Consider the following 16197-nt stretch of genomic DNA (forward strand, 5'->3'; position numbering starts at 1 on the left):
CAGGGGAACCCAGCCCTCTACCTGGTACCTACTACCATACCATCAGGACCCAGGGGAACCCAGCCCTCTACCTGGTACCTACTACCATCAGGACCCAGGGGAACCCAGCCCTCTACCTGGTACCTACTACCATCAGGACCCAGGGGAACCCAGCCCTCTACCTGGTACCTACTACCATACCATCAGGACCCAGGGGAACCCAGCCCTCTACCTGGTACCTACTACCATCAGGACCCAGGGGAACCCAGCCCTCTACCTGGTACCTACTACCATACCATCAGGACCCAGGGGAACCCAGCCCTCTACCTGGTACCTACTACCATCAGGACCCAGGGGAACCCAGCCCTCTACCTGGTACCTACTACCATCAGGACCCAGGGGAACCCAGCCCTCTACCTGGTACCTACTACCATACGGACCCAGGGGAACCCAGCCCTCTACCTGGTACCTACTATCATCAGGACCCAGGGGAACCCAGCCCTCTACCTGGTACCTACTACCATCAGGACCCAGGGGAACCCAGCCCTCTACCTGTACCTACTACCATCAGGACCCAGGGGAACCCAGCCCTCTACCTGGTACCTACTACCATCAGGACCCAGGGGAACCCAGCCCTCTACCTGGTACCTACTACCATCAGGACCCAGGGGAACCCAGCCCTCTACCTGGTAGCTACTACCATACCATCAGGACCCAGGGGAACCCAGCCCTCTACCTGGTACCTACTACCATACCATCAGGACCCAGGGGAACCCAGCCCTCTACCTGGTACCTACTACCATCAGGACCCAGGGGAACCCAGCCCTCTACCTGGTACCTACTACCATACCATCAGGACCCAGGGGAACCCAGCCCTCTACCTGGTACCTACTACCATACCATCAGGACCCAGGGGAACCCAGCCCTCTACCTGGTACCTACTACCATCAGGACCCAGGGGAACCCAGCCCTCTACCTGGTACCTACTACCATACCATCAGGACCCAGGGGAACCCAGCCCTCTACCTGGTACCTACTACCATCAGGACCCAGGGGAACCCAGCCCTCTACCTGGTACCTACTACCATCAGGACCCAGGGGAACCCAGCCCTCTACCTGGTACCTACTACCATCAGGACCCAGGGGAACCCAGCCCTCTACCTGGTACCTACTACCATCAGGACCCAGGGGAACCCAGCCCCCTCTACCTGGTACCTACTACCATCAGGACCCAGGGGAACCCAGCCCTCTACCTGGTACCTACTACCATCAGGACCCAGGGGAACCCAGCCCTCTACCTGGTACCTACTACCATACCATCAGGACCCAGGGGAACCCAGCCCTCTACCTGGTACCTACTACCATCAGGACCCAGGGGAACCCAGCCCTCTACCTGGTACCTACTACCATCAGGACCCAGGGGAACCCAGCCCTCTACCTGGTACCTACTACCATCAGGACCCAGGGGAACTCAGCCCTCTACCTGGTACCTACTACCATCAGGACCCAGGGGAACCCAGCCCTCTACCTGGTACCTACTACCATACCATCAGGACCCAGGGGAAACCAGCCCTCTACCTGGTACCTACTACCATCAGGACCCAGGGGAACCCAAACCTGTACCTGGTACCTAAAACCATACCCTTTTTAAAGATAGTTAAATCTTCTGTCTTGTCCATTCACCCTCTGAATGGCAAACATTCACAATTCATGTCTCAATTGATTCAAGGCTTAAAAATCACAGATTGAAATGGATTTAACAAGTGACATAAATAAGGGATCATAGCTTTCACCTGGATTCACCTGGCCAGTCTATGTCATGGAAACAGCAGGTGTTCTTAATGTTTTGTATACTCAGTGTATATGTCATTATGATGATGAAAAATTGAATTTCCCCTGTGAGTATCAATAAAGTTGATTCAAACGGACCTTGATTTCCCCTGTGAGTATCAATAAAGTTGATTCAAACTGACCTTGATTTCCCCTGTGAGTATCAATAAAGTTGATTCAAACGGACCTTGATTTCCCCTGTGAGTATCAATAAAGTTGACCATAACTCACCTTGATTTCCCCTGTGAGTATCAATAAAGTTTATTCAAATTGAACTTGATTTTCCCTGTGAGTATCAATAAAGTTGACCATAACTCACCTTGGTTTTTGCTGTACTGCAGTTTAGGCAGCTGAGCGATGATGAAGAGGAAGTTGACGATAGGAAAGTAAGGCAGGCGCTTGGTTGTAATGTAGATCTACAACATATAGAACAGGTGACGTAAGGGAGGTGCTGGGTTGTAATGTAGATCTACAACATATAGAACAGGTGCAGTAAGGGAGGTGCTTGGTTGTGATGTAGATCTACAACATATAGAACAGGTGCAGTAAGGGAGGTGCTTGGTTGTAATGTAGATCTACAACATATAGAACAGGTGAAGTAAGGGAGGTGCTTGGTTGTAATGTAGATCTACAACATATAGAACAGGTGCAGTAAGGGAGGTGCTGGGTTGTAATGTAGATCAACATATAGAACAGGTGCATTAAGGGAGGCGCTGGGTTGTAATGTAGATCTACAACATATAGAACAGGTGCATTAAGGGAGGCGCTGGGTTATGCTGTAGATCTACATTACATAGAACAGGTGCAGTAAGGGAGGTGCTGGGTTGTAATGTAGATCTACAACATATAGAACAGGTGCATTAAGGGAGGTGCTGGGTTGTAATGTAGATCTACAACATATAGAACAGGTGCATTAAGGGAGGCGCTGGGTTGTAATGTAGATCTACAACATATAGAACAGGTGAAGTAAGGGACCACATATAGACCAGGTGAAGTAAGGGAGGTGCTGGGTTGTATTGTAGATCTACAACATATAGAACAGGTGAAGTAAGGGAGGTGCTGGGTTGTATTGTAGATCTACAACATATAGAACAGGTGAAGTAAGGGACCACATATAGACCAGGTGAAGTAAGGGAGGTGCTGGGTTGTATTGTAGATCTACAACATATAGAACAGGTGAAGTAAGGGAGGTGCTGGGTTGTATTGTAGATCTACAACATATAGAACAGGTGAAGTAAGGGAGGTGCTGGGTTGTATTGTAGATCTACAACATATAGAACAGGTGCAGTAAGGGAGGTGCTAAGTTGTGATGTAGATCTACAACATATAGAACAGGTGCAGTAAGGGAGGTGCTGGGTTGTATTGTAGATCTACAACATATAGAACAGGTGCAGTAAGGGAGGGCTAAGTTGTGATGTAGACATGAACAAACAACAGGTTAGTTTCATCAGCTGTTGTACAAAACATTCACAACCTTGTTGAGTGGGTTGTGAATGTAGTAGTACTAGTAGCAGTAGTAGTAGTAGCAGTAGTAGCAGTAGTAGTAGCAGTAGTAGCAGTAGTAGTAGTACTAATTAGAAGCCAGACCTTGTTGAGTGGGTTGTGAATGTAGTAGTACTAGTAGCAGTAGTAGTAGTAGCAGTAGTAGCAGTAGTAGTAGCAGCAGCAGTACTAGTAGTACTAGTAGTAGTAATTAGATGCCAGACCTTGTTGAGTGGGTTGTGAATGTAGTAGTACTAGTAGCAGTAGTAGTAGTAGTAGCAGTAGTAGCAGTAGTAGTAGCAGCAGCAGTACTAGTAGTAGTAGTAGTAGTAGTAGTAATTAGAAGCCAGACCTTGTTGAGTGGGTTATGAATGCCTGCTGCCTCCAGAGAGGCTGTGATCTCATACAGCAGGTTGTTGTCCTCCTTGGGGTATGGAAGGCTGGGGTCCTGGTAATGGGCTTCTATATCAGCCAGTAGAGACCTACAGTAGATACAGCAGACACCTGACTGTTCAACACACCCTTTAAAATGACAGACACAAATTATTATAGTGACATTACTTTACCGGGTTCACACTCTTAGGCCAAATTACTGGTAAAAGAGCTGATCCGGTTGGTCAAAAGACCAAATAGTGGTAAAAGAGCTGATCCGATTGGTCAAAAGACCAAATAGTGGTAAAAGAGCTGATCCGATTGGTCAAAAGACCAAATAGTGGTAAAAGAGCTGATCCGATTGGTCAAAAGACCAAATAGTGGTAAAAAAGTGGTAAAAGAGCTGATCCGATTGGTCAAAAGACCAAATAGTGGTAAAAGAGCTGATCCGATTGGTCAAAAGACCAAATAGTGGTAAAAAGAGCTGATCCGATTGGTCAAAAGACCAAATAGTGGTAAAAAGAGCTGATCCGATTGGTCAAAAGACCAAATAGTGGTAAAAAGAGCTGATCCGATTGGTCAAAAGACCAAATAGTGGTAAAAAGAGCTGATCCGATTGGTCAAAAGACCAATTAGTAGAAACATATATGTTAGAAAGAAAAACAATGAGACATTAAGCTCGACTAGTCTCAGTGCCTCTGCCCTAGGCCTTGCTGCATGACTCAGTGAGCTTTGGAGATCCCCATCAGCCTCAGGTAAACCAACGAGAAAGACACATACACAGCGTGGAGAGATAAAGTGGGATATAAATAAAACATTTGAAGAAAAAACAGCAAAGAAAACCAAAAAATATGTTATGACGTTTCCATGTCTACAGATGAAAAAAAAGGCCATCCCTTTTCATGACAAGCAACAATCACTCTTTCCATTTCAAATGAACGGTCACCTTTTACTTTTACAGCCTGCAGGTACAGTGAGGAGAACAAGTATTTGATGTGCGCAATAAAATGCTAATTAATTACTTTTTTTTTTAAAAATCATACAATGTGATTTTCTGGGATTTTTGTTTTAGATTCCGTCTCCGACAGTTGAAGTGTATTATTACCTATGATAAACATTACAGACCTCTACATGCTTTGTAAGTAGGAAAACCTGCACAATCAGGCAGTGTATCAAATACTTGTTCTCCCCACTGTATATCATCCTTAATTAATTATAATAAGCATGTACGAGCCTTCATAACGTCTTATAACGTATACATATGTCATGTCTCTCTATGCATCCTCTCAGACAGGGCCACTGTATAGCATCCTTTATTAATTATAATAAGCATGTACGAGCCTTCATAACGTCTTATAACGTATACATATGTCATGTCTCTCTATGCATCCTCTCAGAAGGGGCCACTGTATAGCATCCTATCATAATAATTATAATAAGCATGTACGAGCCTTCATAACGTCTCATAACGTATACATATGTCATGTCTCTCTATGCCTCCTCTCAGAAGGGGCCACTGTATATCATCCTTTATTAATTATAATAAGCATGTACGAGCCTTCATAACGTCTTATAACGTATACATATGTCATGTCTCTCTATGCATCCTCTCAGAAGGGGCCACTGTATAGCATCCTATCATAATAATTATAATAAGCATGTACGAGCCTTCATAACGTCTTATAACGTATACATATGTCATGTCTCTCTATGCATCCTCTCAGACAGGGCCACTGTATAGCATCCTATCATAATAATTATAATAAGCATGTACGAGCCTTCATAACGTCTTATAACATATACATATGTCATGTCTCTCTACGCATCCTCTCAGACAGGGCCACTGTATAGCATCCTATCATAATAATTATAATAAGCATGTACGAGCCTTCATAACGTCTTATAACATATACATATGTCATGTCTCTCTATGCTTCCTCTCAGAAGGGGCCACTGTATAGCATCCTATCATAATAAGCATGTACGAGCCTTCATAACGTCTTATAACGTATACATATGTCATGTCTCTCTATGCTTCCTCTCAGAAGGGGCCACTGTATAGCATCCTATCATAATAAGCATGTACGAGCCTTCATAACGTCTTATAACGTATACATATGTCATGTCTCTCTACACTTCCTCTCAGACGGGGGCAACTGACTTGTTTAGGTTTTCCAGAGCAGCGGCGAGGTGTTTGGAGTCAAACTTGCAGGAGTAGTTCAACTCGTTGGCGATCTGTTGCCTCAGGATCTGCATCTGACCAACCTGAGGAAAAATAAACCCGTGTTCACTTCCCACACAGGGATTGAAACCCCCCCCCCCCCCCCTCTGGCCTCCCCGGTTGTGGGAGGAGGGTATATAGACCTCGAGAAACTTCTAGACTTTTCTTTGAGTCACTTTGATCTCCCTTTTTGTCTGTATACTGCAATTCAGCGTTTAGCTCAACTTGTAATAAACCTCGAGGTGCACAGCTGAAGTCGGAAGTTTCCAGACACTTAGGTTGGAGTCATTAAAACTTGTTTTTCAACCACTCCACAAATGTCTTGTTAACAAACTATAGTTTTGTCAAGTCGGTTCGGACATCTACTTTGTGCCTGACACAAGTCATTTTTCCAACAATTGTTTACAGACAGATTATTTCACTTATAATTCACTGTATCACAATTTCAGTGGGTCAGAAGTTTACATACATTTAGTTGACTGTGCCTTTAAACAGCTTGGAAAATGATGTCACCGCTTTAGAAGCTTCCGATAGGCTAATTGACATAATTTAAGTCAATTGGAGGTGTACCTGTGTGTTACCACGACAACAGGCTCTGCACCGTGTCACCCCTCTATGATTATAGTCATCTAGAGACCGATCACTGAACGTGGAGGTTGTGTTGCTCACAACATTATGTTGGTGTTGCTGAAACAGTCTACTGGTTGGTGTTGCTGAAACAGTTCACTGAAACACAGTACCTTCATGATGGACTCCAGGTACGGACCCCAGATCTTCTGTGTTTTGGCCACAGCGTTGGCATAGCCTTTACTGGCATTTGCTGACAGAAAGAAGACAAAGAAATGCAACGGTGAGTGATGATGGCCTTGGACAGTCATATCCAGAGCAAAATGTTCCCTGGTCATCATCTCCTGTCTAGTGGGAGCCTAATGTTCCCTGGTCATAATATCTGGCTCTTGTTTAGTGGGAGCCTAATGTTCCCTGGTCATCATCTCTGGGTCTTGTTCAGCTGGAGCCTAATGTTCCCTGGTCATTATCTCCTGTTTAGTGGGAGCCTAATGTTCCCTGGTCATCATCTCCTGTTCAGCGGGAGCCTAATGTTCCCTGGTCATCATCTCCTGTTCAGTGGGAGCCTAATGTTCCCTGGTCATCATCTCCTGTTCAGCGGGAGCCTAATGTTCCCTGGTCATCATCTCCTGTTCAGCGGGAGCCTAATGTTCCCTGGTCATCATCTCCTGTTCAGTGGGAGCCTAATGTTCCCTGGTCATCATCTCCTGTTTAGTGGGAGCCTAATGTTCCCTGGTCACCATCTCCTGTTTAGTGGGAGCCTAATGTTCCCTGGTCATCATCTCCTGTTCAGTGGGAGCCTAATGTTCCCTGGTCATCATCTCCTGTTCAGTGGGAGCCTAATGTTCCCTGGTCATCATCTCCTGTTCAGTGGGAGCCTAATGTTCCCTGGTCATCATCTCCTGTTCAGTGGGAGCCTAATGTTCCCTGGTCATCATCTCCTGTTCAGTGGGAGCCTAATGTTCCCTGGTCATCATCTCCTGTTCAGTGGGAGCCTAATGTTCCCTGGTCATCATCTCCTGTTCAGTGGGAGCCTAATGTTCCCTGGTCATCATCTCCTGTTCAGTGGGAGCCTAATGTTCCCTGGTCATCATCTCCTGTTCAGTGGGAGCCTAATGTTCCCTGGTCATCATCTCCTGTTCAGCGGGAGCCTAATGTTTCCTGGTCATCATCTCCTGTTCAGTGGGAGCCTAATGTTCCCTGGTTATCATCTCTGGGTCTTGTTCAGTGGGAGCCTAATGTTCCCTGGTCATCATCTCCTGTTTAGCGGGAGCCTAATGTTCCCTGGTCACCATCTCCTGTTCAGTGGGAGCCTAATGTTCCCTGGTCATCATCTCCTGTTCAGTGGGAGCCTAATGTTCCCTGGTCATCATCTCTGGGTCTTGTTCAGTGGGAGCCTAATGTTCCCTGGTCATAATGACTGAAACAGGGGAGGGACTTCCTGGATTTGTCTCAATAAGAAGCAGTCATTTTTTTTTGTTTTCCCGCTGCAAATCGTTTAAAAAATGTTTTCCATTGTATAACCTAATGATGAACACAACCCTGATGAAGAGTCCTTCCTGTGCTGTTGATACCTACCCACAATACCTTGGACGGGATTGACAGCGCTCAGCATGGCTTTAAAGACATCCACCATAGCCTTGTCTCTCAGGATGGTCTTCTGGAACACCGACAGGAAGTTCTAACGGAAACCAAAAACAAAACCCTGTCGTGTTACGGAACCTTGAAGGGGAAGCAAATAACGAACGGCAACACTTGAATGATTCTAAAATTTAAAATCAAAATAAAATGTATTTATATAGCCCTTCGTACATCAGCTGATATCTCAAAGTGGTGGACTATGCATAAGTGTCTAAGGTTTTGCTCGCCTGAGGTAGAGTATCTTATGATAAGCTGTAGAATCAATCAATCAAATGTATTTATAAAGCCCTTCGTACATCAGCTGATATCTCAAAGTGCTGTACAGAAACACAGCCTAAAACCCCCAAACAGCAAGCAATGCAGGTGTTGAAGCACGGTGGCTAGGAATAACTCCCTAGAAAGGCCAAAACCTAGGAAGAAACCTAGAGGAACCAGGCTAACACAGGTGAGCCGAGTCACACTGCAATATGTGCTTGTTGAATGATAAGGAGCGGCGTTGTCTCGAACAGAAAAGTGAAGCTACGAACGACAGTATCTGTATTAAAATATAACAGCACACTGATATTGACCTCAATATCGTGATTGTTTGAAGTCAAAATGGGGCAACCTGGTCAAAATGAAAAAGGTTAACCTGGTCAAAATGAAAAAGGTGAACCTGGTCAAAATGAAAAAGGTGAACCTGGTCAAAATGAAAAAGGTGAACCTGGTCAAAATGAAAAAGGTTAACCTGGTCAAAATGAAAAAGGTTAACCTGGTCAAAATGAAAAAGGTTAACCTGGTCAAAATGAAAAAGGTTAACCTGGTCAAAATGAAAAAGGTTAACCTGGTTAAAATGAAAAAGGTTAACCTGGTTAAAATGAAAAAGGTTAACCTGGTTAAAATGAAAAAGGTTAACCTGGTCAAAATGAAAAAGGTTAACCTGGTCAAAATGAAAAAGGTTAACCTGGTCAAAATGAAAAAGGTTAACCTGGTCAAAATGAAAAAGGTTAACCTGGTCAAAATGAAAAAGGTTAACCTGGTTAAATTAAAAAGGTTAACCTGGTTAAAATTAAAAAGGTTAGATAGTTGTTAGGACTGCAGAAGTACATTCCATAGCATCCTAACAGAGTAGTGTTGATAGGCTGGCAGGCTGGGTTTCATAACATCACGTGACCTGCAGTTCCTTGACCATCATGAAGCAGAGCAGCCTGTCCAGCCCGTTGAGGCCGAAGGTCCCCAGGGTGTCCTGTATCTCAGAGAACAGACGTTTGTTGGTCACCTCCTGGTGGGTCTTCAGGTCGTACCAGGTGTTCAACTGGTCCATGTAGCACGTCACTCTGGGAAACACAGGTAACAGGTGAAGGCTTTGCATGAAGACATATTAAAAGCACTGAGAAGAGAGTACACCCCCCCCCCCCAAAAAAAAACAGACATCCTCTACCATGTTACCGCCATGTTATTGAAGAACACCAACGCTACCTTCCATAATTAAAATCTTCAAATAGCCACCCTTTGTCTTGATGACTGTTGGAAAATCATTCCAGGTGAAGCTGGTTGAGAGAATGCCAAGAGTGTTCAAAGCTGTCATCAAGGCAAAGCGTGGCTATCACATTTTTTTTGTCAGGTTACTACATGATTCCATATGTGTTATTTCATAGTGTTGATGTCTTCACTATTATCCTACAATGTAGAAAACAGTTTTTTTTAAATAAATAAAGAAATACTCTTGAATGAGTAGGTAGTGTAGCTACAAGCTAACAGACTGATGCCACCAAGGTGACATGGAGAGAGAGAGAGAGATACCTACTTGGGGTCTGTGATGCGGAGGATCTCTCTACAGAGTCGTCCGATGAAGGTGGCCGAATCATCGACCGCGGGGAACTTGGGTATGGGGATATGGGTCGACTGGTACACACTCTGCCAATCCTGGATCTAAGAAACACAAAGAGGTGAACAGCAGCCGTTTAAATAGTACGTATATTCATTGAAACCAGGGCTCTCCCAACCCTGTCTCTGGAGAGCTACTCTCCTGTAGGTTTTCAATCCAACCCCCAGATGTAACTAACCTGATTCAACAAGCTAATATATACTGTATATAGCCCCTCTACCGTAGACAGCCCCTCTACCGTAGACAACCCCTTACTTATTTTCCACCATAATTTGCAAATAAATTCATTACAAAAAAATCCTACAAATGTGATTTTCTGGATTTTTCTTCTCATTTTGTCTGTCATAGTTGAAGTGTGCCTATGATGAAAATTACAGGCCTCTCATCTTTTTAAGTGGGAGAACTTGCACAATTGGTGGCTGACTAAATACATTTTTGCCCCACTGTATTTAAAAAAAGGGGATACAAGGAATCAACCAGACCCAGTGAGAAAGAGGTCATGTGACTATATATAAAAAGGGGATACAAGGAATCAACCAGACCCAGTGAGAAAGAGGTCATGTGACCATATATAAAAAGGGGATACAAGGAATCAACCAGACCCAGTGAGAAAGAGGTCATGTGACCATATATAAAAAGGGGATACAAGGAATCAACCAGACCCAGTGAGAAAGAGGTCATGTGACTATATATAAAAAGGGGATACAAGGAATCAACCAGACCTAGTGAGAAAGAGGTCATGTGACTATATATAAAAAGGGGATACAAGGAATCAACCAGACCCAGTGAGAAAGAGGTCATGTGACTATATATAAAAAGGGGATACAAGGAATCAACCAGACCCAGTGAGAAAGAGGTCATGTGACTATATATAAAAAAAGGATACAAGGAATCAACCAGACCCAGTGAGAAAGAGGTCATGTGACTATATATAAAAAGGGGATACAAGGAATCAACCAGACCCAGTGAGAAAGAGGTCATGTGACTATATATAAAAAGGGGATACAAGGAATCAACCAGACCCAGTGAGAAAGAGGTCATGTGACCATATATAAAAACAAGGATACAAGGAATCAACCAGACCCAGTGAGAAAGAGGTCATGTGACTATATATAAAAAAAGGGATACAAGGAATCAACCAGACCCAGTGAGAAAGAGGTCATGTGACCATTTAAAAGGTCAAACCTTGGTGCGTAGGAAGCTGTTGCACTCCTGCTCCACGTTGTAGTTGATGATACGAGAGACCTCCTCCTGCCAGATCTTCAGGCCGTAGATGGAGACGTAATCCTGGATGTACTCAAAGGACCGGTAGAATCCGTCCATGGTGGCCGCCATCTCCTTCAGCTTCGGCATCAACTCACTGGTCTTTACCAGGTGGTGAGAAATGACATTTACCAGGATTTAATATTCTGTAACACTCCTTCAGCTTCGGCATCAACTCACTGGTCTTTACCAGGTGATGAGAAATGACATTTACCAGGATTAAATATTCTGTAACACTTCATAAAAAAAAAAAAATTCAAGTTAGCAGACAACTTTGTTTTGTATTCTGTCACGAATAAAAATCTGAACAAACTGATACTTCAGACAGTGAAAGTAAAGTTTTTGAAAGTGACGGTTAACCTTGTGCTGAATGGTACTGTGGACTTATTTTTTAAATGTAACCTTTATTTAACTAGGCAAGTCAGTTAAGAAACAATTCTTATTTACAATGAACAGTCAAACCCCGGACGACGCTGGGCCAATTGTGCGCCACCTTACGGGACTCCCAATCCCGGTTGGCTATGATACAGCCCGTAATCGAACTAGGGACTGTGCCTTAGACCACTGCGCCACTCGGAAGCCCCTCAGAACGGTTGATATTGTGTTGTGTTATGGTCAGATATCTCCTCTCAGCCTTGGGGTTATAGATAAGTCCTTTGTGTAGAGCGTAGGCTACTATCTCACCTTAGCCTTGGGGTTAAAGATAAGTCCTTTGTGTGGAGCGTAGGCTACTATCTCACCTTAGCCTTGGGGTTAAAGATAAGTCCTTTGTGTAGAGCGTAGGCTACTATCTCACCTTAGCCTTGGGGTTAAAGATAAGTTCTTTGTGTAGAGCGAAGGCTACCATCTCACCTTAGCCTTGGGGTTAAAGATAAGTCCTTTGTGTGGAGCGTAGGCTACTATCTCACCTTAGCCTTGGGGTTATAGATAAGTCCTTTGTGTAGAGCGTAGTCTACTATCTCACCTTAGCCTTGGGGTTATAGATAAGTCCTTTGTGTAGAGCGTAGGCTACTATCTCACCTTAGCCTTGGGGTTAAAGATAAGTCCTTTGTGTAGAGCGAAGGCTACTATCTCACCTTAGCCTTGGGGTTAAAGATAAGTCCTTTGTGTAGAGCGTAGGCTACTATCTCACCTTAGCCTTGGGGTTAAAGATAAGTCCTTTGTGTAGAGCGTAGGCTACTATCTCACCTTAGCCTTGGGGTTAAAGATAAGTCCTTTGTGTAGAGCGTAGGCTACTATCTCACCTTAGCCTTGGGGTTAAAGATAAGTCCTTTGTGTAGAGCGTAGGCTACTCTTCTCACCTTAGTCTTGGGGTTAAAGATAAGTCCTTTGTGTAGAGCGTAGGCTACCATCTCACCTTAGCCTTGGGGTTAAAGATAAGTCCTTTGCGTAGGCTACTATCTCACCTTAGCCTTGGGGTTAAAGATAAGTCCTTTGTGTAGAGCGTAGGCTACTCTTCTCACCAACTCCTTCCTGATACCATCTTCCAGGAGCTGCTTGGGATCCACCTGAAGAGACGCCATTAAAATAAGACTTCTGCATTTAGACACATTTTCTCAGTTATAAAGATATATTTTTATTTTATTTCGTCTTTATTTAACTAGGCAAGTCAGTTAGGAACAAATTCTTATTTACAATGACGGCCTACCGGGGAACAGCGGGTAAACTGCCTTGTTCAGGGGCAGAATGACTGCTTTTTGGTAAGCTCGGGGATTTGATCTACCAACCTTTTGATTACTGGCCCAACGCTCTAACCACTAGGCTACCTGCTGTCATGACGCTGGCCTGGGGGGTGGGTTTATGACAGTCATAAATACCTCTTTCCCCCTTTTTCCTTTCTCTACCCTACTGAGGTTACATTTGCAAACCCCTTGGTTAACATAGAGATTCTGGGAACATCGGAAGGTGGAGGGAAATGAACTATATTCTGGTAATCCGACCAGTTCAACATATGCGGTGGTACTTAATGAATATGATGTCAGTTCGGTTGTCATCTGAGACATTCTCACCAATGATAAGATGACAAACTCTACAGTGGAAAGTCTACACATCAGAGTTATCGGATTCACATGGAATTGTTGTTCAATTTAAATGTTTGAATATGAAAATATTCGTTATAGGATGAAATGTGATATTAGCTTCTAAAATGTGAGATTTGGGTTTTCATAAGATTGAGCAGAGCCCTATCAGTGGCCCGCCCCTGTGAAGGGACATGGGCTATAAAACCTTTCAAACACGCCCTCCTCTCCCTTCCTATATAAAGCCTTGACGACAATATAACCTCCTGTTCCGAGGATGTGAGGACGATAGTCCGATCTCAGAATGGTTCAGATAATAACCCCAGAACAAAGCCAACATCAGCGTGAGCTTTGGTTGCGAATGGTATGCACTTTGAACTCTTATTCACTACAGAAGTGATACCTCCTAGCCATCGAGTTAGCAACAACAGCTGCAAACGCAGGTTAGGAAGGAACAGACAGAGTATCCCGTCCACCACACAACGACGTTACTACAAAGTATCCAATTGACCATCACAGACATTCTTCAAAAGACAAAGGACTCGGTTTGGCAACACGGCCTTCCATCTACCACCAAACTACCGAAGCGCAGCTCAGAGTAAATATTGATTGCATTTTCCTTTTCCATATGGGTGGTAATTTAGAATGCATCTGATACTGTATTTACGATAGAACAGCTTCTTTCCTTTGTTCCTCAGTCTTCCCGCTCTTTCACTTAAACCCAGCCCCTTTTCTTTTGTGTAACAAGCTGTCATATCTGTTCCGCTCGGGACGTTTTCCTTTATGACGTAATTTGTCATCAAGTTATGATTTAATTATGTGGATGTGTAATTCTGTGTGATTAGTTAGGTATTTAGTAAATAAATAAACCCAATTTTGTATTGCAGATTCAACTTGCTAGCCAGGGTTTGTGAAGAATTTACAACTTTCAGATGAGACTGAATTATAAGGTGACGATTAATATTGAATGCGATTGATGTAAAATATTTAAAAAAAATGTGTCTTTAAGAGTTTATTCAGAAGATAACAGCTCTATAAATATTATTTTGTGGTGCCCCGACTCCAGTTAATTACATTTACATGATTAGCTCAATCAGCTAATATTAATTACGGAGAAATTATTTTATAGAATAGCATGTCATATCACTTAATCTGGCAGAGCCAAAGACACGACACTGCCGTCAATGTATCTAAAAACAACAGTTGCACAAACCCGTTTTAGTTGAACAACTGACCTTGATGATTCCAACCAGAGTCGTCTTCATCATCAGAATCCCTTCAGTAAAGATGGAGATGGCGTGGGTGAGTTTGGCAACCTGTGAGAACATCAGGAACAAAATAACAAGTCCAGGATGTTCAGCTGTAGAAAACCCGCTGCCCCTCACCTCACAGAACGCTGCCTCTCACAGAACACTGTTCCTTTGAGCCAGAGAGGAACGGTTGGGGGAGACTCAGTGATCATCTGCTCCCTCTGCTCAGTTAGGGGCCAGGGAACCTAGTCAGGGAAACTCTAGCTCCTAGTTGCAGTCACTACTATAGGTCCTAGTTGCAGTCACTACTATAGGTCCTAGTTGCAGTCACTACTATAGGTTATAGTCACTAGTACAGGTTATAGTCACTGCTACAGGTTATAGTCACTGCTACAGGTTATAGTCACTGCTACAGGTCCAAGTTATAGTCACTGCTATAGGTCCTAGTTATAGTCACTGCTATAGGTCCTAGTTATAGTCACTGCTATAGGTCCAAGTTATAGTCACTGCTATAGATCCTAGTTATAGTCACTGCTATAGATCCTAGTTATAGTCACTGCTATAGATCCTAGTTATAGTCACTGCTATAGATCCTAGTTATAGTCACTGCTATAGGTCCTAGTTATAGTATAGGTCCTAGTTATAGTCACTACTATAGGTCCTAGTTATAGTCACTACTACAGGTCCTAGTTATAGTACAGGTCCTAGTTCTAGTCACTGCTACAGGTCCTAGTTCTAGTCACTGCTACAGGTCCTAGTTCTAGTCACTGCTACAGGTCCTAGTTCTAGTCACTGCTACAGGTCCTAGTTATAGTCACTGCTACAGGTCCTAGTTATAGTCACTGCTATAGGTCCTAGTTATAGTCACTGCTACAGGTCCTAGTTATAGTCACTGCTACAGGTCCTAGTTATAGTCACTGCTATAGGTCCTAGTTATAGTCACTGCTATAGGTCCTAGTTATAGTCACTGCTATAGGTCCTAGTTATAGTCACTGCTATAGGTCCTAGTTATAGTCACTACATCTGCCATTGAGCAGACACTTTTATACAAAGACACTAACAGTCATGTGTGCATAAATCTTTCTATTGGGTGGCCCCAGCGGGAATCGAACCCACAACCGTTGTCATCGCAAGCACCATGCTCTTCCTACTGATTGACACAGAGACCATAAGTAGTCTCTAAAACAACCTCTGACCTCGTAGCGAGCCCCCAGCTGGGCGTAGTCCTTCAGCTTGTCCTTGTCCAGTCTGGTGGGAACTTCCATGATGGCATGAATCTGCAGCTTGATGATCTTAGCTAGGGAGGTGAACATGCTCTCGGGGATGATCTGCAACACCTAGTGGAGAGTAGAGGAAACAACATGCTCTTAGGTATGATGATCTGTAGAGGGTTGGGTTGGGGAGTAAGGAGTCAGAGCAGGGACTGGGGGTAGAGAGTAGAGACTAGGGGCTGGGGGTAGAGAGTAGAGACTAGGGGCTGGGGGTAGAGAGTAGAGACTAGGGGCTGGGGGTCGAGAGTAGAGACTAGGGGCAGAGAGTAGAGACTAGGGGACTGGGGGTAGAGAGTAGAGACTAGGGGCTGGGGGTAGAGAGTAGAGACTTGGGGCAGAGAGTAGAGACTAGGGGACTGGGGGTAGAGAGTAGAGACTAGGGGCTGGGGGTGGAGAGTAGAGACTAGGGGCTGGGGGTGGAGAGTAGAGACTAGGG

The 16197-nt window shown here is 44.1% G+C and overlaps 1 protein-coding gene across 1 annotated transcript in view; it reads right to left on the reverse strand.

Annotated features, from left to right (window-relative positions):
* Window positions 1-16197, reverse strand: part of washc5 (WASH complex subunit 5) — a 77601-nt gene that overhangs the window by 23069 nt on the left and 38335 nt on the right. The window contains exons 16-26 of the mRNA XM_064946865.1: window positions 15687-15827; window positions 14476-14556; window positions 12629-12730; window positions 11145-11324; window positions 9879-10003; window positions 9246-9408; window positions 8030-8132; window positions 6625-6704; window positions 5825-5928; window positions 3644-3773; window positions 2129-2225 (exon numbers count right to left, since the gene is read on the reverse strand). Coding sequence (XP_064802937.1) covers window positions 2129-2225; window positions 3644-3773; window positions 5825-5928; window positions 6625-6704; window positions 8030-8132; window positions 9246-9408; window positions 9879-10003; window positions 11145-11324; window positions 12629-12730; window positions 14476-14556; window positions 15687-15827 — 1306 coding nt within the window. The remainder of the gene's footprint in view (window positions 1-2128; window positions 2226-3643; window positions 3774-5824; window positions 5929-6624; window positions 6705-8029; window positions 8133-9245; window positions 9409-9878; window positions 10004-11144; window positions 11325-12628; window positions 12731-14475; window positions 14557-15686; window positions 15828-16197) is intronic.

The sequence above is a fragment of the Oncorhynchus masou genome, chromosome 29 (assembly GCF_036934945.1).
Source record: "Oncorhynchus masou masou isolate Uvic2021 chromosome 29, UVic_Omas_1.1, whole genome shotgun sequence".
Taxonomy (NCBI): domain Eukaryota; kingdom Metazoa; phylum Chordata; class Actinopteri; order Salmoniformes; family Salmonidae; genus Oncorhynchus; species Oncorhynchus masou.